The sequence below is a fragment of the Sturnus vulgaris genome, chromosome 1 (assembly GCF_052056855.1).
Source record: "Sturnus vulgaris isolate bStuVul1 chromosome 1, bStuVul1.hap1, whole genome shotgun sequence".
Classification (NCBI taxonomy): Eukaryota; Metazoa; Chordata; class Aves; order Passeriformes; family Sturnidae; genus Sturnus; species Sturnus vulgaris.
Genome location: NC_142243.1, coordinates 67,564,770 through 67,587,509, shown reverse-complemented (window position 1 = coordinate 67,587,509; position 22,740 = coordinate 67,564,770). Strand labels below are relative to the sequence as shown.

General features: G+C 37.4%; 1 protein-coding gene across 3 annotated transcripts in view; it reads right to left on the bottom strand.

Moving 5' to 3' along the window:
* KIF13A (kinesin family member 13A) overlaps positions 1–22,740 on the bottom strand; it is a 103,303-nt gene that overhangs the window by 38,000 nt on the left and 42,563 nt on the right. For all 3 annotated transcript variants that reach the window (XM_014878154.2, XM_014878131.2, XM_014878147.2), the window contains exons 4-12: positions 19,560–19,620; positions 12,297–12,389; positions 11,621–11,801; positions 10,513–10,600; positions 9,044–9,178; positions 8,421–8,533; positions 3,331–3,442; positions 2,716–2,928; positions 1,020–1,130 (exon numbers count right to left, since the gene is read on the bottom strand). In XM_014878154.2, the coding sequence (XP_014733640.2) occupies positions 1,020–1,130; positions 2,716–2,928; positions 3,331–3,442; positions 8,421–8,533; positions 9,044–9,178; positions 10,513–10,600; positions 11,621–11,801; positions 12,297–12,389; positions 19,560–19,620 (1,107 nt within the window). The remainder of the gene's footprint in view (positions 1–1,019; positions 1,131–2,715; positions 2,929–3,330; positions 3,443–8,420; positions 8,534–9,043; positions 9,179–10,512; positions 10,601–11,620; positions 11,802–12,296; positions 12,390–19,559; positions 19,621–22,740) is intronic.

Sequence of the window (22,740 nt, the reverse complement as noted above, 5' to 3'; positions counted from 1 at the left end):
GTAGGGACAAGCAGAGAGCAACTAAAACGAAAGATGCACATGCTGAGTATGAATTCTGTGTATCATCACCAGACACTGGTCAGGTATCATAAGGTCAGTAGAATTTTTTTTACACACCAACGATAAAAAGTTAGATGTAATCCTCAAACATCTGCCTCCCCAAAGTGGAGCTTACTTTAGCAGTCCTATTAAATTTATCAGGCTTATCTATACAGCTCTATTGAGTTAATTAAACCTACTTTTAAGTTACACAATGTGGCTTTGAGTCTTTCTGTTAGTAAAAAATGAAACTCAGTTTCAATTACTTCAAAGATAATCATAGGCACAGATGATTTAGAAAATAGCATGCCACCATTTAGGCCTATTCTTTTGCAGTTTTTAATTCAGCTAAAGCACTTTTTTTTTTTTTAATTTATTTAAACAGCAGTTGCACCAAAACATGCTTCTGGAACATCAGGACAAGAAAGGGAAAACAACACCATTTATTCTTCAAGCTATGGATGGAGGAAATGCTGGAGAAGTACACTAGAATCCAGAAGGAGGTTTCTTTAGGTACCAAAAAAATTTAACAAACATTAGTGACTACATGCACACATTTTCCTTTTCTGGTTAGAAATTGCTATAAGCAAAAGCAACAAATACCACCCACAATTTTGATCCTTCTGTAATTCTTCACTTTCTTAGTCACTTCAAGGGAAACATGTCCACAGCTCCACTGAGGTCTTATAAATAAATGAGCTGCCCAAACATATTTTGATGTTTTATTTTAAAATCAAATACTGGCTTTTATCAATGCTATCATGACACCACTAGATTTACACTAATAAAATACAGACTTTAAAAAAAAAATCAACAAACAAATGAACCTACCCCAAAACCAGAAACAAGGGGAAATGACAAAAATTCAGAGACATTTCAAATAGGTGGTGGGAAAACAGCATAGTCCACTACAACTCATGAAGTCCAGCTGACTAGTACTGTATGAGTACTGGCTTTCCTCCTAAACATTTTGGAAGTACCTGTGCAATTTCTTCTGTTTTCCTTAGCTTTTCTTCCCAGGTGACTGTCAGCTCTTTTATTAGTTTTTCTGATTCTTCCAATTTTTCCTTCAGTTCTGGTGCCTTCATGGCCTAAAAGGTAGAAATTAGCAAAAACCCTCAGCTACTCTTCCCACTGCAACATCTGCTTGCACAAGGAAACTGAACACAGCAACGTAATGTCAAATGCAACAAGTACAGATTTCTACTATGTCCCCAGGTTTTTCAAGGTAGAAGTTGAAGAAATAGGAAACTTGCAAAGGAGGACAGAAACAACCTTTGATGGATCCAGATCTGAAATAGCTGAAGATTGTTACAGTTCCCAAGCTAATGGAAAGAACAAAAATCTCTGGGCCTGGCCTCAAACTTCACTGTCTGTATAAAAATATGTGAGTATTTAAAAACTTTAATTTCTGGCTGTCTGAAGTTCAAGTGCAATGTATTTCTTCCAACAGTAGTTTCAAACACAAATTCCTCTAGACATTTAGCCTTCCATTCTATCTTGGTTTTGTAAGTGTTCTCAGAATTGCAGTAAAGCTTTCAGACTGACCCTGTTGATTACCTTCAAAGGAAGGCATGTTCTGGAGCTAACACAGACTTCTCATTTCACAACAGGAAACAAAAGCAAAGGGCTTGAATATGTCCAGTGCAAAGTAACAATTGAACAGGCTGGCCTATAACCCTATATAACTGTTTTTAACAGAAGGTAGAAGAGAAAACACTTAACAAAATAACTAGTAAGACTCTGGACACCTTCCTACTGATTGTGTTCAGCTGCAGCCTGCCAACATAATTAACAACATGCTACAGTAATATTTTCCAAATTAAAATAAGGGCTTAGAACAGGTTTTTATTTATGAAAGAAGTGAAAGGCTCCTTTTTCCTCAAAGATTTTCCCATTTCAATCTATAAGGAAGTGCTCACATGAATAACACTATTCCTTAAATTACAATGAAATTTAAGCACAAATTTACCCTCATGCACAGTTCTGTTCCTTTTCCATCAGTATTTTGTGTCTTTCCTGAAAAGATCAAAAATATTTTCCAATCTGTTAAGCACCTAATTTGTCCAGATACCCTGGATACCAAATGAACTATCCTACCTGGATACTTTATTCTTCAAGTAGACATACAAATCTAAGATAAGCATCAATCACACAGTGTCAGCTATTAAGGCAGTGAAGCTAATTGTTCATGGTTTTCAGCGTTGCATTTCTGACAATTTTTAATAGATTTTCACAAAAGAGAGAAATGTCCACTGAATTTTGTTGTCCAATAACAGATTTATGACTTCTCACACTTCTCCATCTGATTTTATCTATAGTCCACCAATGCAAAAAAAAAAAAAAAAATTCTGCTCTTAAGTGAGTCTACATAATGAAGATGTAATCTAGTCCTTATCTATGCTGCATCAATTATTGCTTGGCCTTAAGTTCCTCAAGAACTGAAAAGGGTCACCATCAGTACAATGTCATCCTCATTTAAAAGTCATTAAATATAAGCATACATTATGTTGGATTCAGGAAAAAAGGCAAATTATTTTTTTTTTAAAAGGAAAGAAAGAAAAAAGAACGGGTGCAAGACTTTTCCTTTCCACGTTTTATAAGAAAGCTAGTCTTCCACACAATGTGACATTTCCTTGAAAAACTCATTTTATATTGTAATGTGTATAAGGTTACCTCAGCTTGTGAGAGCTGTTCTTTCAGTTTTTCAACTTCTTCACGTAATTCTCTGATGACCCTAGCATTTGGATCTTCATTCACCACAGCATGATTAACTATCCTTTTGGCTCTGTCTGCATATCTCAGAGTTGAGAGTGTTTCTTCATAGTTGTCTGCTGCTGGACTAATTGTGGCTATCATGGCAGTTTGGCTGTTTCCTCCCAAGTTGTCCTGTAATGCAGCCACAGAAAGTTCAAGAGTTAAAAATTGTTCTGACATTATGCAGTGTTTTCACAAAGAGACTTAAAATACTTAATAAAGGCACTGAAAGTACTATTTAGGCACTGAAATATACTCTGGATATAAACTAATCTGTGTGTTCCATAAACATTTCTAGCCACCTCTACCACCTTTGATTCCATTACAACTGGAAACAGTCAAGTAAGATTTTACATTGAATTAACACAAGATACACTTAGCTGTATTACTCAGAATAACATAGCTATGAGAGCTCCTTCACTCATTTCTTTAAAAAAAGATGAGAAGTGCATGTACACAGAGGCATACTACAATGATTCTACAAATGAGGAAACAGACATCTTGTGAACCTGCTGAACAGAAAATATAAATTACCTTGAGAAGCCAAGTGAGTACAGAGTCTCTGTAAGGCACAAACTTGTTTTTCCCCTTCCCTGCTGCCTGGTCAGCAAGCGATGATATAACCAAGCCCAGTGTTGAAAGTGATCTATAAATGCAAAATAGCAGAACAGCTGTAATATATATTCCAAATGCAGATTTAATAAAACACAGAAAAAAAGGGATTGCTCTGCAGAACTTCACATGCAATTTTTAAAGTATCATAGAATATTTTAAGTTGGAAATTACCAAAAATCAGCTAGTCCATTGCTCCGCTCCAAACAAAGCAAGTATTTTTTTTAAAGTTGTATATTTGAAGGAAAAAAACTGGTCTCAAGAGTGTTTCATCATAGGTTGTTCTAAGAGCATATTTCAGAAAGACTGAGACTACGTTGAAATATTTAAAATAGTTTGAAAAGTGTAAAATAGACTGCTTCAGTATATGAAAAATCACTGCCCTTGATTAGACATCTATCTTTTCTCAGAGACTAAAAATCTTTCTGATTTGGATGCAGTCTCATGACAGTATTACAAGGCAGTGTTGGCAGCACAGCAAGAACCCCTGTCTCTGAGAACAGTGTTTAAGAACGCTGACTCAAATGCCAACTAAAATGAAACAATTCTCCAGCCATGAGGAGGCATCCTCAGAACAAATCCAGCTGTGGCCCAGGAGTGCTCGTCTGGCTGGTGAAGCAGTGACCAGTCACTGTCACAAAGCCATAGAAGGCTGCTGATCAGAAAAGGCAGATTAGGAGGTCCCTTGACAAATGGGTTGGGTTATGATTGAGGTAGAGCCTCAGCAGCTTCTTCTAGGAGGCACAGACCAAACGATCTGCCAGTTACAAAGGTCCTGCACAAGTGTGAAAGAGAAAAGCCCCCAAATTGCTTAGCAGACAGCTGAATCCCAAACAACCCTCTAGAACCATGAAGAAAATAGCCACCTCAGCATTTTGGTACATACACAGCTTCTACCAACACAGGTAACTGTGTCAGCAATCCATCCAAAGCATATGCATGCTATATTATGCAATTCTTATACAACTCAGCAAATTTTAAGTGACATCAGGGCTCTTGGGTTGAGTATATTTAAGGTAATAAGCTTGTTGAGGAGCCTGAGAACATTCAACAGATGCCTGAAGGGTTTTAAAGGAGACATCGCTGAAGCCCAAGAGAATTCTGGATCTGTCACACTCATGCTCAAATATCCAGCTACTCTCTATAAGTATTAAAGAAAAAAGCTTCAGCAGCATTGCAATTAGATAATCAAATAAATCTTTAATTGTACTGTTCCACTTCACTCTCTTGTGTTTTCTTTTCAAAGTAATACTATTTTGGTTTATAGGCAGCATTTGCACACTATTTATAACAGAGTCTCAGTGCTGCTTGAAACCGCCACTGGTTCAGAAATAGCACTTAGAATATGACAAAAATGTTGCAGAAGAGTATTTCAAGGAAGATATCCAAGGGTAAGAAGAATCATTACATGTGCCACAAAAGGTATTCCATGTTGCATATAAAGATAGCATAGACCTGGGAGCAAAATTAAAAGAAATGTAAGGAAAGGCTAGGTAATCTTAACTCCCAAGAGAGCACTGTATTTTGTAAATTTGCCTGTAGAATAACTTTCTGATTCACCTCTGAAAAATTCATAGCAAAAATAGAAAGTTACATTTAGTTCTGTGGCCTAAAGAAAAGCCTAATAATCTCTGAATGTTTGTGAGAGGAGGATAGAAAAAGAAGAACTAGTTCTTGCCTCCAATCTCTGATCTCCACAGAGGGAGATGACAGCATGCTAAACATGCAAGAGCAAACAGTAGGATGCTCCACGCTGCTCTATAGCAACCTCCTCCAGCACAACTGAAAAGCACCACCAGCAAACTCCCAATGGAGTCCAAGGAGCATAATACTAAAAAAATACCCTAGACTACTTTCCTCTGACTCCTCTCTCTTTAAACGAGGGGAAATATGAAAACCAAAGCCAAACCCTGAGGGAGGGGGAAGAAATGGACCATCAGAAGGGAAGTAGGAAGAACAGGGATTCAAAAAGACCTGTGATTGAAAACTATTTTCCAACTGGGCTGCAACACCAATTTGAGTTGTGGGTACTGCATTTTAATGAAGGGGAAATTATATGGCTGTTTATTAACATGGGATTAAAAAATGTGATAATATTACTGCTCCTTATAAATACCGATCTTATTTTAAGAGTAACTGTTAACATCTGCAATAAAAGCCAAATTGGAATCATTTATGTAGTTTGCTTGAGATTTCATAATACAAAGCTGTTTAAAGACTTTAAGGGAAACAGCAAAAGGAATGGCTGCCTAACAAAATAATTACAGGATTAATCAGCTGCTTTGCTTCGTGCTGGATGATGCACCAGAGATCTGTCATTACTCTGATCCTGTCTCACGGTACTTATATAATGAATCAACCAGACAGCCTAAGCCCACAGCACACAGCAGACTGAGTCAGGCCAGAAGAAGCAGAGTGGACTTGCTGCAAGATTACAGCAAAGTGCTATTTCTGCACACTGTTTGTTCTCCTTGTCCCTGTTCCTCAGGCATGACCAGGTTGTCCTTGCTAGTGGGCACACTCCCACCACAGGCCTGAGCCAGCAGCATTCAAAAGGGAATGGTACTTCCCCACCACAGGGAGACAACTCTGTCCCTAAATGACACCCATTCAAGCTACTTCTTTACAACTAGAACCAAATTCTTCAATGAGCAGAACCCACTTTTTTATTAGTTAACTCTGAATACTAAAACCCTGCCTCAAATCAACTTGGAGCCAGACCCGTCCCAACCCATTCTTTGCCCCCGCCTACATCTTCTTTTTGCATTCTAAAGTTAAAATGACAACAGCTATGATTTTTACTAATCAAAGGTAAAATTGTAGCCTGCTCACAGAAAGTATTTTTTTTGTAGACATTAATTGACAGATTGTTTGTTCTGCTTCCTCCTACTACTGTGGTCTAGAAATTCTTTGACTACACCACAAAGAGTTGTTAAGCACCTCCTTTTCTACACTGAGTATGGGAACTGGCACATCCTGGGGAGGAAAAAGCACATCCAGCTTTCCTATGAGGTATGGCAAATCTCCCAAAAACCTTTTTTACCAAGACAACTCTGCATCAGCTCTGAGAATTAAAACAGCAGGCATCTCTATTACAACTTGAGGAAGATGTTGACACAAAATGATACAACTATCAGTTGCTTCAGTAAAAAGCAGCCCCCCTCTGCAATATGCTGTCCCCAAGACAGGAAAGAATACTTTCAACAGGAAAAGTTGTGGGACCAAGGTGGCATCTAGCCACAGCTCTAGCCAGTTTTCATCAGAAACAAATGGTAAAGACACTAAATAAAGAGGCACATTATTTCCTCATTCTTCTTCAAGGCAATAAAACACAAAACAAGCAACAGGTTTACTTGCCAGCAGCTCCATTTTTTGTCTCATTAAACATAACACATGCCACCAATACGTGTTACTGGGGTTTTTTATAAAAGAACTATAATAAGAAAGGGAGCTGATATAGTAAGATATATAGTTTAAACTCTATCACTCCAGAAAAAATTATGATCTTTCCCTGATAAATAAGTTGCAACGCACCCTAAAGAAGATTGCACACACTGTTCTCTGAAGAACTAGTCTGACTAAACATTGACATCTATTTTGAGGCTTAAGAAAGTCAGACTTCATTAAATCTCCAACAGTAAAACTCTAACAGAAGACACCAAGCACAGCACTAAGAATTCTCTTTCGCCTATCAGTTCCAAAGAAGATTTCAAATAGAGAATATTAAATAAATGGACTAAGTATTACAGATTTATATCATATAAGAATTTAATTGAATAGAAAATGTAGAGCTGTCCAGTTTTCTTTTTAAAATATCTTTAACAGAAATGTTTGGTGCTTTTATCTGAAGTTCTGCATTGTCAAAGAGGTTTAACATGGGCAAAACAACCGTCTCCTACTGCATTGATACCGTACAAGTTCAACACTGAATAGACCTCCTAAAAGGAAAAAAAAAATTGAAGTATTTCTGTATCTGTAGTTATGTTTTCAATTTGTTAATAGCTGTTGGGAGAGGTGGCTTTTGAATTCTTTCCCAAAAATTAGAAAGAAACATTTAATTTCACCTCTGTTTATACAAAATACAAACAGTTTCTAGTAAAACCAATCTAAATTTAACTAGGAACTTGTGGGATAAAGTTATAGTATCTGCCATTAGGCAAAGACAGCCACATCATTTTGTTTCAAAAGAACTATATCAATGTGGCTACCAATATGATGCATTAAACACAAAGTAGATTAGAAACTAAGCTAGAAAGAGCAAACACGTTCAAATTAACAAGAGGTAAATTTGTATCATTGTAGCATTTGTAAGCATGTGCGCTGTTCATACACACATTGTGCTGTCATTGCTAATAAAATACCACAACATTTCATAACCTTTTGAAATACATTGAAAAAGCAGTAGTTTTTAATGTTACAGTTACACTCTTTCCCAGAAAATTAGAATATTTAAGACAGCAGCAAGAGTGTGCTACATTCTTGCTTTTGGACAATAACACAGTAATTATGGCTAGAAACGTGCTTTGAAACTTGTCATTGCTTGAACACAAATGCCCAAGGCAATGCTAAACCAACACAGCTTCATTCTGATCCGATTTTCTCAAACAGTGCATTATATCCTTACATATTTTAATTCATGTTGGAACAAAGCCATTCAACTCCGCAACTTTGCATTCTTCTTTGAGCAAATGATGAGACAAATACATGAGCCCGGGGACAGGGTGTATAAATGAATCACAAAAGGTATATGCTTAATTAAAGAGCACTGCTGTCACTTTTTCCAGATAAAATTCATCCAGTCGTCATCTGAGTCAAGTATGAATCAGGATCCCTATGCCAGTGTCAGGAAACACATGCTGCTCAGCACAGAGCAGCTGAAAGAGCCATACAGAACTGCTTCTGATGAAGCCCATTTGAGCTGACTTGTGACAAGCATACCAAGAGGAGGCCAAGGAACCAGCAGTGATTCCTTTAAGATAAGGGTTTGCAGCCTGCACATGCCAATGTCTTACTTGTTTATGTTGCTGCCTTCCTTCAGGCGCTCTCCTGCAGCTCCCGTTTTGGACACTCTCTCACTCCCAGCCAAATCCACCAGGCTGACCTTGCTGACCTTCTCTCCAGAATTCTGCACAGATGGGACATGGGAGAATAACAGCTAAGAAACACTGGCGTGAAGCAGCAACACATCTGACACTGGCACCATGAAACACTGTTCTTCATAATAATGTGGGTTAAAGTATCACATTCAAGACATGAGAAAAGAAGGAATTGTCAGAGGTCTTACAGATCTTGAAGTCATCCAAATATTTTCTAGCAAAGGCCTGAAACACTAAGAAACCAGATTCAGCCATATGGTAACAACAATCACCTTATGACAGAGTAGGCCATTAAAACACGTTAACTCCAGCAACAGTTAAGACCTAAGAAGGTTTCATGGTTTCTAGATCATCTTAAAAAGTGATCCAACTGTTTATCTGCTGTGCTTCCTCACTCTTCCAGGGTTCTCTCAATCTTGATTACTGGACTCCAGAGCATCAAAAGTCAAAGCACAGATAAACAGATGATGTTATGTGGAAGAGAAAGGAAGAAGAAGAATCCACCACAACTCCATAAATTAACTAACAGGAATACGTACACCAGAATGCAGGTCATAGAGTGTCTGAGTCACTATAATATTGAACACAGCATGAGAGCGGCTGCTTTCTTCATTCATGTTGGTTGCTGCAACTGTTCGTGATTTGTTTCCCTCTGACATCAGTGACTCAATATCCTAGAGCAAAAAGAGTAAAAAGAGATGCTAGGATAAAAGCAAAGTATTGTGCTTGCTAAACAAAATCCTATCTAGATGGAAGGGTTTCTAGGAGAGAGGAAGAAGGAAAGGTAGAAGTTATGAGAAAATTCTTTGCACATTTTGAGATGTATTGCTACAGAGGCATATAAGTCCACAGAAAAATGTTAAATAATATCTCTGTTTTAAGTGCTGTGCTTAAAAGCCCAGCAACTACAGCCAATGCACCTTTTCCTTATCTGCTGCTGAAATATGTTGGTGACACCCACATTACAAATCATATTGTTTAATGGCAGGAATCAGACCAGCACAGATTCACTTACACAAGTGAACACAGGGCATCTCTTTACTAATCTGCACTAATTGGTTTCACTTAATTGGCTCAAAATGTTACCTCACTTCAACCTGTACCTTCTGACATATACAAGACAAAGATGACTATGCAGAGCCGGATATATGTGCTTGCTGAGTCTTCCAAAACCATTTCAGAAATCATCAGCCAAAATCTAAGCATGAACAACATGTACTAGAATTTGCACAAAGGAGGTGTGCTTTCAAATTCAGCAATTCACCATACAAGCTGCAAAAGCAGTTTTTATAACTGCATAATATGCACAGATGCGGCAGAAAAATTTAAAAAAAACCCCAAAAAATAAAAAGCAAAACATAACACTACACAAAGACTTAACATTTTGTAAAAAAACACTTCCAAATCAGATTTTTAAATGTTTCCTCATAAAATTCTTTATATAAATAAGATAAATAGAATAAACAAAATAAAATAAAAGTCCTACACAATTCATAAAACTGCACTGCTTCAATTATTTCCATTGTGCCTATAGTGGTTCATGGGCTTCCACAATACTAATTTATTTGAATGTGTTTTGGTAAATCAAATGGGCTTAGGATGCTGTTGTGATTTAAGTTATGAATTACCTATATATACATCTATATAAAACAGAATTTAGTATTCAACAACAAAGTCAAACTCATGCTGTAAGATTAATATCCTCATTTTAGAATCCTCATATTTCCTATGTCAAGCAAATATTGTATTCATGGCATATATTGCATGCAGTAAAACTGCAAATTAATGAGATACCACTATTATATTTGTAACTAACATAAGGCCAAACCCAGTGCTTCCACATGGAATAAATATTCGCAAAGAATTAGAGAAGAGCTTTGCAACAGCCAAAGACCATCATCACTCAAGAACCAAAACATCTGGCTAGACATTAGTTTACCTCTTCTGAGACTCCTACTGCTCGTTTACATAGGTGTTATTTATAAACTTGTCCCTGGTTTAGATTTACCTCAAAGTTTGTAACAGCCAGCTGAGACAGGCCATCCACATATGGACCCAACACCTTGTGCTCTCGAACCTTGAGGGACTGCCGACTCCTAGGGAACAAAGTACATCTCATGCACAATCTACTAACTAGCATAGACATCCCAAAATTACCCTAATATGAATTAAGTACCCTTTATATAACAGAAGTCAATTTATGTCTTTTTTAATTGTAACAGGAAGAAGAAAGTATTCCACAATTTGTAACTCAAACAATAAAGACTCAAACCAGTCTAACCAGTTTTGATCTATATACATAAATTATTTTTAATGCATCTTCCCTCCTCAGTTTTTGTGGCTGGAACAAAACCTGAAATGCCTTAATTGGGAGAAAGAATGCTGAGGGGAAAAAAAAAAAGGAAACTAAAAATCCTCCCCCCAGGAATTTGCTAAAAGTTTCCATTCTTCTCACATTTTCTACACTTTATTGACACATACTGAGTAAGTCTGAAATCTAGCTTGTTAACTAACTTGCATACAACACCTTCAGCAATTATTTTCAAGAACTGAAATATAAACCACATATATCAATGCTCAGCTGAAAAAATTCTGTCAAACTACTTGCTGTATACACATCTCCAAGCCAGACTGCCTAAGCACTACTTCTGTGTAGACAAAACAGAAGAAAGAATTTCTAAGTATATTCTAAAGTGTCCTCTTTCCACGTTCAAAAAAGTTAAACATTTAAACCATAAGGACCAAACAGTAAATAAGCTTCAAATTTCTTCTAGCTGATGAAAATTCCAAAACTGCCTGGATCACCTGGCAAAAATGTCCCAGAATTTACTAGTATGTGGTCTTGCTTTCTGGTGGTAAAATACTTCATGGAGTATTTGTTTGCATCTGTAGGATGGTATCCTAATGTTTAAATTAATCACACCAGTTACTATTTCATATACAAACTTCACATGAATATTCTCTTTTATCTGGTGTTTGACATCTAATCCTCTCTAAAGAAGTCATATAAAAATACATTCTGCAAAAACCTTCTCGGGGACTTCCAAAACCAATTCCTATTTTTAGAGTTCCAGACAAAAATACAGAAGGCTGTGGGGGAAACTGAAGCTACTCACCCTTTTGGGTCAAGCAGATCTCTGACCTTCTCATTGTAGATTTCCATATAGGACACTTCAACTTTAAAAGTATGAGATTCATTTTCTTCTACAGAGATTCTCTGAAATAAAGCACAACAGAGCCGTGGGATCAGACCCAGCTGCTCTGCATTGCCCATCATGGAAAAGGATTTTCCTGAACCTAAAAGAAAAAAAAGGAGAATAAAACGCTTTAGAATATAATTTCTTAATTACTCATTTGTTCAAGAAGCACATTTTAATTCTCTTTTTATTACTCAAGGACCATGTATCAGAACAACAGGACATGCTATTCCAGACAGATAGCTTATTCTTTGGGCAAGGCAGAGGTAAACAAAGAGAGAAATTATCCTGAAGGTTTCTTTCAGTAGGGACATCACTTGGGACCTCTTGGAACACACTTAAACACTAGAAACTGAATGAGTCTCCAGTAGGAACTGCTCCTTTCAGTCTTTGAAAGAGGCTCCAGCAGGTAGCAACCAGGATCATACTGACAGATGCTTTTAAGAATTCACTTGTCACTGCTTGTACTAGATGTATATGAAATATCATGATATTTCAAAATACAATTTTTAAATGTTATCTACCTTAATATTCATGTTTTGTTGTTCCCACTTCCCATGTGCATAAAATGTTCTTCCCCCTTTTGGGCACTCACCTGTCTGTCCATAAGCAAAAATACAAGCGTTATATCCCTGAAAGGCCTTTTCCAGAATTCCTTCTCCAAGGCACTTGAACACCACTTCCTGACCTAGAAAATAATTGTTTTTTTTTATTTTAAATCGTATAATATACTAAAATTGACCAAAAATAAGAATAAAAAAGGTTTGCACATAATCTTTTACAATTAAGAGCACTGATGGAAACATTATTCATGTACAACTGAGTGATAAGATCAAAACTGTTGCTACCTGTGTTTAAATACATTGCTGATTATCTCGTAAAGTAAGCAGTTCTTCAAAAGGTGGCAGAAGTTGAATGCTTAGAAAATAACCACAGATGTCTATTTTTTTATTATTTCAGTATAGTTTCTGCAATTATTATGCATTATTTAATCACAGACTATACCCAAAAGAGTTCTGTAACAAAATTTCAATGAAATCCATTAGTGAACTGGGACATTATGGGCACAGAGGAATACAAGTAATTGTTCTCTTGGGAACTGGCCTCAAGTTTCACCATAAGCCATCATGATTTACCCTGTGGCAAGGTGATGTTGGAAACAAGATAAAAGCATTCCAATGGCATTCAGGAAGAAAATGTTTGTTAGGAGGAGATTTGAGATGCACTTCAACCTTTCAGATGTAGAAGATGAAAATAGTCAGAGTGTTTGATTCTGTTTGTTTTTAATAGGAAAGCCCAGAATATGTGCACCACAAAGAGGGTTAATGTGTTGTCTGCTTTGAGTTCTGATCAGACAATTACACCAGCTGTGTGAACACCCAAAACAAGGAGAGCTGAGCTAAGAACAGTATTTGTTCAGCTTTAAGAGTATGGTTTTAAACTTACATTCATTGCCTTGTGATTTTTTGAACACCTTTGATCTCATCTTGGTATGGGAGTTTCAGCAATTGTCAGTTGGGAAAAATTATTTCTCACCATGAATGAAGTAGTGACTTCTGTACTCTCAAAATGGTATATACAAACATAAATCTCACTAAGCAATTATTTATGAGAACATCTACATTCCGTAGCCCAGAGAATCCCTGCAGAACCACCTCTGGAATGACTGCAAAATGTTTTAGGGGCATGCAAATAGGACAAGAAAGTACATTACTTTCATTTTCCTTTAATTGTAACCTAATTTCTTTTCTCCTATAAAGAAAAAACTGGTGCAGCTATGTACTATTAAATGGTCCTTGTGTATCTTTCTAGTTGAATTTCTAAAATTCAGTGTCACGGGACTTGGATTAACATAGCTCAGAAATGCTGAATATAGGAGCTAAAATCAGAGGAAAATCCATTGTACTCTGGAGTAACTCCATTTCCTTCACCATACACATTCAATCACTTCTCCTTCAACTCGGGGTCATTTGGTCATTTTATAATATCTACATTGAGAGAGCACCGTTCAACAACCTGGAAACAGAATGTTCAACTACTGATGAATGAAGTATATTAGCAGATTTTAATAACAATGTAGAATAAACAAAAATTTGCTTTCTAACCAGCTTCTGAGGGAGTCACTTATTATCTTGCTGGGCAAGAACACAAAATCAAGCAAAGACTTGCTGAGTATAAATATTAAAAGAAAAATAAAGTATATATACATTACACAGTGATTGTGAGTGGAAGACAAAACCATTGATCAGAAGAGGGAAAAACTTATCACCCACTTCCGACAAGCAATAAACCAGTAACCTCCTCCATTTTTCCTAAGGGGGAAAAAAAATACTAAAGTGTTTCAAAACTCTGCATGGTCATAACGACCATAGTATGACCTATAGATTCCTTTACTGCTAAATATCAGGGATGGAGTCCACTTTATATTTTATCAGCAAAAGGTGTATTTATTTTTCGGGAGATACTTAATTTTCAAACTGTCATCACAAACAAAATCAATGAGACACTGATATATAACTCTAAAATGATATTTTTATTACATATTTGAAGAGCTCAGCAATACCAACATAGACAAATGAGTCATTAAAGAGTGTTGTTTATAATAACCAGCCAAATGATCATGAGATAAAACAAGATTTGGTTTAAAGTGAACTGAAAGAAAAGAACTCAAAACGCTGAACTTCAATTATGGATATTTTATTAACTTCCAAATACAGAGCACTGAGAGTAGCAGTATATCACCCTTGGTATTTTGCTATTTTTCATTAAGAAACCTCACTGCTTCCCCCATGAATTTTATTAGTGGGTCTGCACAAACTCTGTATCATACAGAATTATGTCCATATGCGTTCACAGTCAAAAGAAATAGCACAGATCCAGTGTCAACACTGCTGCATTTCTGTTTTGCTAAATAAATCTATAATGTCTGCAATTCATACTTTTTCTTATTTACAGGACTTTTCTTCCATGCCTAGCATAAAAAGAGGTAAGCAGGGGTTTTAACTTATGACTTAATTTTCAGCAAATGGGAGAAATTAAAAAAAAAAAGATTGCCTAACAGGAGGATTTCCTCTACACTAACCCTTACTGTCTTTAAGATGGGAATTCCCAATCTTCCAGCTGGCTATGACAGTTCAGCATCTTACAGAGGCAACTCAAGGCCAGAGACATCCATCCTCTCTCTCCCATCTTCTGCTCAGAACAGGGGCAAGCTCGGGACATCATGCCCAAGGCTACCAGGGAGCCCAGGGTAAGCAAATGAGTTTCCAATTCTCACAGGCCAGGATCTCCCCTCTGCCCATCCTTTTGAGGAAAGGGAAGCAAAGTCTAGTGAATTTTACTTCCAGACTAGGAACAGCTTCAATGTTAAGTCAAAATTACAAATAGACAAGGCAATTGTGTCTGCTCAAAATCCACAAGTCACGATCTCCTGTGACGGTAGAAGAGTAGAGTTCTTTAAGCCAATTGCCTGGTTTGCTTCCTTTTAAATAGGAAAGTGCTGCAGTCAGCATACATATCTCCTATAAAATTACAGTTTAGCTCAAAGTCAGGTGTAGGGCCTTTCAGGAGCCTGTAGAAACAGAGCTGACATTTCAGGCCAAACATGATGCAAGTTAGGTAGTTTATGAAAAAACCACAGACAAGTCAATACAGCATGGGGTCCTAGGAATGGACCTGCCAAGTGCTGGAGTAGTTATTTATGCCATCTCTTGAAGCCTTCCCAAACAGAAGGATTTCTTTTCTTCCTTTTAAAAATCCACATCATTGCAGACTTCAATAGGCTCTTACTGTTGTCGAGGCTCATAGAAAGAATCCTTTGTTCTCATTTCTGAGAATTACTCAATATCCTCCTCTTCACCAAAATGCCCAGCAGTTATTTGTCTCTGTGAGCTTTTCAAGGCAAACAGGTGTGTCCTTTACCCACTTGACCCATTCAAGTAAAAAACAAATGGTAATATCTCAAAACACCTCTACTGCAGCTTATAGACAAAGCTCATCCCTCTTCCAGATCAAGGCAAACTCATTCTGTCCTACAAGTGAATTTTCCCCCTCCTCAAAAACTATTTCTTTGACTTCTTTTTCACCCCTTTCCAATGAGAGATCCTAACTAGATGGATCTAAACACCTAAACACCTATGTCTTTCAGAAAAAAATAATCAGAAAAAAGGTGCAGGAGCTAACACGTGATGATCAGCACAAACCATTCCTTACTTGAAATGACACATACACAAACTGTTCAGAAATGCACAGCATCAATATTCAGTGTAAAAACCAACCAAACAAAAACAAAAAGCCCACCACATTGAAAGAGTATAGGCTTAGATGGGCTATACAGAAAAAAATTCTTTACTATGAGGGTGACGAGGCACTGGCACAGGTCGCCCAGAGCTGTGGAGGCCCCACCCCTGGAAGTATTCCAGGACAGGTTGGATAGGGCTCTCTCTAACACAAGATATCCAGTTGTTAAAGAGCCCTCTTATCTTGGGGGGCAGACATCAGACCACCAGTTCCACAAAGGCTCGTAAAGAGTTTACTTCTCTTCTGTACTTCAGACTCCCTGCTGTCTTCATGAGAGACAGTCCTGCAAGGACAGCTGCAAAGACACCCTCTACAAGTTTTTTGTCACATGAAGGTCACCTTCACTATTTCTGTTGGTGCTATCACTAGATCATTTAGAATTTAAGAATGCAGTTTCCATTTCAACGGGAAGAAAAATTGCTAAAAAAGCAATTCTGCTGCCAACAGCAACAATACCTATGTTTTCAAGTACTGGAAAGATAAGGTAGATACTTCCTGAACATGAGTACAGAAAGAAAATTAGTACGAAGAAAATAAGCCTTATGTTCAGCCAAAGAAGTGGAAGATCTGTCATAAAAGAAAGATGGCCAAAATCATTTCAGGGTCAGCCCTACACCCCCAGAGCCTGAGAATTATTTTCAATTACCCATGCAATTAACTTTATCCAAACAGGAATCTTGCTCTTGAGTGAACAATATTAGCAAGTGCTGGTAGTAGCATAGATTGATCAATAAAGTGAGAAATAAAGCCAGTCTGATCACGTGTGATAGTTTTATAGATCCTGTAACAAATGTTCATTTCTGGGAGTGGACAAACTTTGGGTTTGTGGGCACTAAAAACTTAACAGCAAGGAAGAGTTATCCACATATATTGTCTGTGGTGCACACCATTGTGTGTGTTCTCATGATCCACCTGTCAATCAGCTAAATCTTTAATACAGTGTGATACACACAACTATAAATCCATTTAACATAATGGGCACATTTGGTTTTGCACAGAGAGCAATGACTGATAGGGTAGCCTAGTACTTGTTAAACCTTTCACTGTATCATCTTCCAGGGTATTTCTGTGATACAGGTAAAAGGGTTTTTCAAAGAACTGAATTTGTCACACATGCCTTTTTAAAGAATTTTACTTCAGTCTAAAACTCATAAACTTACATTTTCAAGCAGTCTGGACTTAGCTTTCAAGATTTACATATGTTTCCTTTTAATTGTGCAATTCATCCCTGCTCTGGGCAATGACATTAAACTTAGACATCCACAGAGAGCTACTTTGGGCAGGGAGTGTTTAATGCACCTAGCTTCCAGATCAGCATTCCCTCTGCAGTCCAGCATCCAAGAGATAACACTTTTAGCTCCAAAAGTCAGGTGGTCAGATTGCTTGTTTAGTCTCTAAGATTGTAGCAAAGACTATTACAGTATTAACAGTCTCTGGATGTAAGACAAGATGGTTATTTGCAAGGTGCCTAGGACAATGGAGGTTTGTTCCACGAGGCAAGGAAGTTACCAGAAATCCCAACCAAATCTAGTTACCGTAATTTTTTTTTTGTTAACAAATATGCTCATTGAGACCAAGCTGTGAAAACAGACTTAAGGAGCCTTAATATTAACAATATATAAAAACTGAAATATTGCCATATCAGCATTTGGTTTGTTGGACCTAGACCAAGAAATGCTACTGTTGTATAGGATGGCATCAGCTCATGCTCAAGCAGGTGAACAAGCCAACAACCCAGTAACTTAGGCCTGAAACACCTTGGGTTCGGTTTTTAACTACTTTAATTTTGATGTTGTATCAAATTCATCATGTTCTAGATCATTAGGGCTGGCTGGAATATAGCTTCAAGACCATACAGCAAACACAACAACAACAACAAATTCAGTGAAGCCATTGTTTTTTGTATGCAAGTCTTTGGGCTCACATTCTTAGCATATTTCTGAAAAGAAAAAAAAACACCAAAACACCACCAAAGCCTCCCACACAGCTTTCCATCAGGAAAAAAACTCCAACAACACAATCCCTTCCCTTCCCCCACCCCACAACAAAACAAGGAAAAAACCCAAAGCAAAAAAATAGTTTTGGTTTTGTTTTTTCCCAGTCAGAAATATTCCAGGATTAACTGGAAGAGGCAATAAAAACACCTCATAACTTTCTAGCCAGTAAACAAATGGAAGAGATGTGAGGCACTATTTTCTAGAAACCATTCTAACAAGAGGTTAATCTACATACAGATAATAAAACTTCATTTCTTAGATAAGTCAAATCCACTTACAACTTCTGAAACACACTAGAGAGATTTAGCTTTGACTCAAATGAAAAATAAATAGCTCTAGAACCCCACTGAATTCACCTGGAGATGGGTTAAACCGAGACAGAAACAAGTTTAACTGGTTAGGAGTGTTTCTCGGGTCTATCCCATCTCTGCTGTGGGTTAATGCAACGGTGTAGCCAACAGGTGTAGCAGCTCCCACATGTACATGGGGCCAAGATATGGGTGCACACCATCACCTCCTTCCTTTTAAAGGACACAGGGGTGTGAAGGCACGTAAGAAGGTGCTGTGGGCTCCAATGGCTCCCCCAGCCTGAGCTACAAATACTGTGCAGTGCATTTGTTCAGTGCAAACACAGCTCTTGAAAGCTGAACCAGTTAAAAGCTTTTCCTCCTGTAGAAGTCTCTCTTTGCTCAGGCAATTAAGAAATACAGCACAATCTATTACCAAGTACAGTCCTTAGGATTTGGGATTTCATACCAGTGCCTACAGTAGTCAGAGATCCATTTTTAACACAGGTATATGGAAGTTCATTTATGAGATCACTGATCTTAAACTTGGAGGTAATGAACCCTACCATCTTTCAAGATTTTTTACGGGCCACAAAATTTCATAATATGAATATCTAAACTGAATGCTTGGGGTTTTTTCCTTTCCATGGACCACAGCCTTGAAATCCCAGTGTTCAGAGCTCCCTCTACCAAAACAAGTCCTCTTATAAGATATGAATATACTAATAGACAAATCCAGTTATGATAAAACTGCTAGGATTAAAACCTTGTGTAGATTATCCAGCTTTTGGAAGGAAAGAGTCACAAAGCTGATCACTCAAGACACATTAAGGATCTGAACAGTCAGACTATGAATCACTTGAAAGACCTGAGATAACCATATTGTCTGAGGAGAGCATGCTTCATTCCCCTCTCATGCACAGAGATGCAGAGCACTGAAAACACACATTCATCACTAGCATTAGCCAGAAGTAATTGCTGATGTAGAAGTGAAATTGTAAGTGACAGAAATGATGCTTAGATGTAAAAGCATCCCTCCTGAACAGTGTCCCAGGCACCTCAAAACTTGCATTCCTTTTCAGCTGAGGGGCTAGCACCCAGATGATTCAATCCCTGTAAAAATGATAAGTCTGCCTCTATGAAGAAGTCACTTGAGCATCACAGTGCAAAATGCAAGAAAAATACCAACCGCAAACCAACTTCACAAAACAAAGGCCCCAACTCCCATATGCTCTCAAAATATCTATACTGTCCAAAGCACAGAAAATAGTTTACCTGCATATTTTGTGGTGTTTGATTCATCCATGGACCAGAAACAGTGATCAAAGGCAAACACCTGTAGAAGGACATAAAAAGACAAATTAGGAACCCTGGCTACAAGACTTTTGTTTTAAAGCAGTACACATCCATGACAGTGTAATTGCAGTTGGACTCTATTATTTCTGCAGATCCTAAATCAGAACTGTAAAAAGGCAAAATAGGCAGGAATTCTTTTGTGTAATCACGAGTTACAAAGCTCAGTACTTCTCTTCTATCTGTATGATACACTATACAGATTAGTCCTCATTCTATACCCTAATACAGATTTCAAAACAGACATAATAATTAACTCCACTCTTTCCAGGCACCAAGACTGACAAATATTTCTATTAAGTGTAACAAAACAGCAGCATAAGGACTCAATATACAGAATTGGGCAAGATGACTATTTAGCAGACATCAGCACAATACACACAAGAGTTTTACTATGGGAACACTTCTGACACTCAGTGAAGAGCATTATTATTTACAAGCCTTAAGGAACAAATAAATAGTATTATTTGTAGATAGTACAGTACTCTATCTCAGTAGAGGAAGCTCAGAAACTACAAATAGAAGATGTAGCTCTATTAAGAGAAACAAGCTATCAGAGCCTGCTCTACTGAAAAGACTTAATATCACTTCAGTAAAGAGATCCAGCAAGGTAAAAATTGAATGAGAGTCAATATTGTGCTCAGAGGGCTTGCAAACCTAGAGCATTATCCTGTAAAACCGCTTAACACATTGGGATTTGATCCAAGTTTCTTTTCCTGCACAGTCCAGAACATCATGAAAAACATTTAACTTTTTTCTTTTTTTTTTAACAGCTTTAGATTGCTACAAACACACCTTAAGCTGCAGTATATTTTTCCACATTTTGCCATGATAAACTGACTGTGGGTTAGTTAACAATACAGATTCTGGTCTTGTTATTTGGTTTGGGTTTTTTGAGGGCAGAGCGCAAGAGGTAGGGAAAATCTCAAGCCACCTTTTTAATAAAACTTTGCCTGGATCAATATTGTCTTTGCCTGGTCATCCAGCAAGTGTTCTCCTTTGTGAGACAAACCATGCATGTCAGTGTAGAGCAAGAGTCACAGGCTATGTCAGCCAAAACATACAAATTCCCTAGAGACAAATCCTGAGCTAAGGAAGATGACAGATCATTTTAGTTTGGCTTTTGGGGACGAAGAACATCTTGAAGTCCCAGCTATTCAGAGTTACTATACAACACAATCTACAGATATGTTGCAATCTAACCCTTCCCAAAACATCTATGGCTACAAATATTACAGAAGGTAACACCAGGTTAGCACAATAATCTCACCTCCTTTCCTCCAGCTTAATGCAAAACACATCAATGGCCTGAGAGAAGACTTAATGCTGAGACAACACTTAGTCTGTAAGAGTGAAGAATTCTGGAATTCCCTTCTGAAGAAAAACCACACAAACCCATAATAATAATCTAACAGGGAGGCCTGAGTCACTGCAGCACAAATAGAATCAGACATCATCATAAATCCGGCTGCTCCCTGATGTGACTGAGTCAAAGATGTCGTTTGGCCACTGAATTGCAAGTAAAATGCAGAAGTTACTCCACCTTGTCTTCAGACATTCACATAAGTAGGGGGCATTTTAAATTACCTTTTGTACATTTGATCATCAAATCTAGGCATAAAGCCATGTCATCAGTAAGAATATTAACCCTTTTCCTAATCTCTGTAGTCCAAGAATGACTGCTTCACTTCTCATACTCCAATTCCATGGAAATTTTCCTCACGGGACTTGCTAACAATACCTAGTCTCTCCAATGATCAAATGGCAAGCAATTGAATTACAAAAGAAACCCACACTCTACTGTAAGGACCATTCTTCCCCCCTTAAAACTAAGTGTTATCTGCAGTGGATCACACAGACCAGTTAAAAAGGTTACCTGGCTATGCATGCTCATGCATAACGACTTCAATTTCAATACAGTACTACTATAGGCCAATTCAATCTATTGTCCTACATATTTTCCCCTTGGTTAACCTGAAAAATGATGACAGGATCATTCAATGGCTTCTAATTTAAACACTGATCTTGCAAAGAGATTCTTAAAACTAAAATATGGGCTTGCAGCCAAATGTTTCTCCCAGAAAAGCAGATTTTATTGGGATGTTTTTAAAATGGTAAAAATAGGTCAGACTAGTTTTCAAAAGGTCAAAAATGATTATGCAATAGGAAAAGTCTGTCTTAAGATATAATAAATGTAAATATAGCATTTTAGTTTGTTTCCATAATGAACATAAAAAAGCCAGGGCATGGATTTGGTCTATTTATAAATTCTGTTCTGGAAAATTGCCAAATCCTTCTAACAGAAGTAACAAGATTACTTAAAAAAAAAAGTGTCAGGCAAAAAGGCAGAAACTGCTGGAGCATGCACTAGGTGCAAAACATGCAGAGCAACTACAGCAAAACTCCCCTCTTCATTAAAACAGGCAGGTGAACATTTAAACATTACTTTGATTGGTGATGACAAAACAGCAACCTTGAACATTCCCACCAACCATACTTTAAAGATTCACCCAACTAAAACAATTTTATGGACAACTGAGACTTTTAGGAAAACAGATCACAAACACAGGAATTATCAGAGTGAAAACAAGGCACACAGGAGCAAGACACATGGTCCCAATTAGCAAGGCTCTTCAACATGTACATCAGGAAGGCATTTTATGGGAAATAACTGTAGGACAGCATCCTACCAAAACAGTAACCCTTGTACAGAAAAGATTATTAAAAAGCTAACTATGTCATATTTTTCTGATGCCCAGTGCAAGAACAGCAGGACAAGCAATTCCAAGTTGAGCATGGAACCATACTTGGAGTCAAGACACAGAACATATGAAACAACTAAGTATTCTAAATATTATTTAATGTGCTCCCTTCTTTCTCCTCTCTTCACTGATTATTCTTCCCTAAAATGGAAGTGGTGGGTATTACTTTTTTCCTGATAGAAATGTGCAAAACAATTACTTTTTCTCATTAATTTTTTCTCCCCAGAGTCCATTTTCCTGAAAAGGGTATTAAATACGACTATCAAAGCCATGAGAAGTTCTGTTAATGTTCAAGTCTAAGACTCAGTAGCCAATATTCAAGCTGGGCATTATCAGGCACT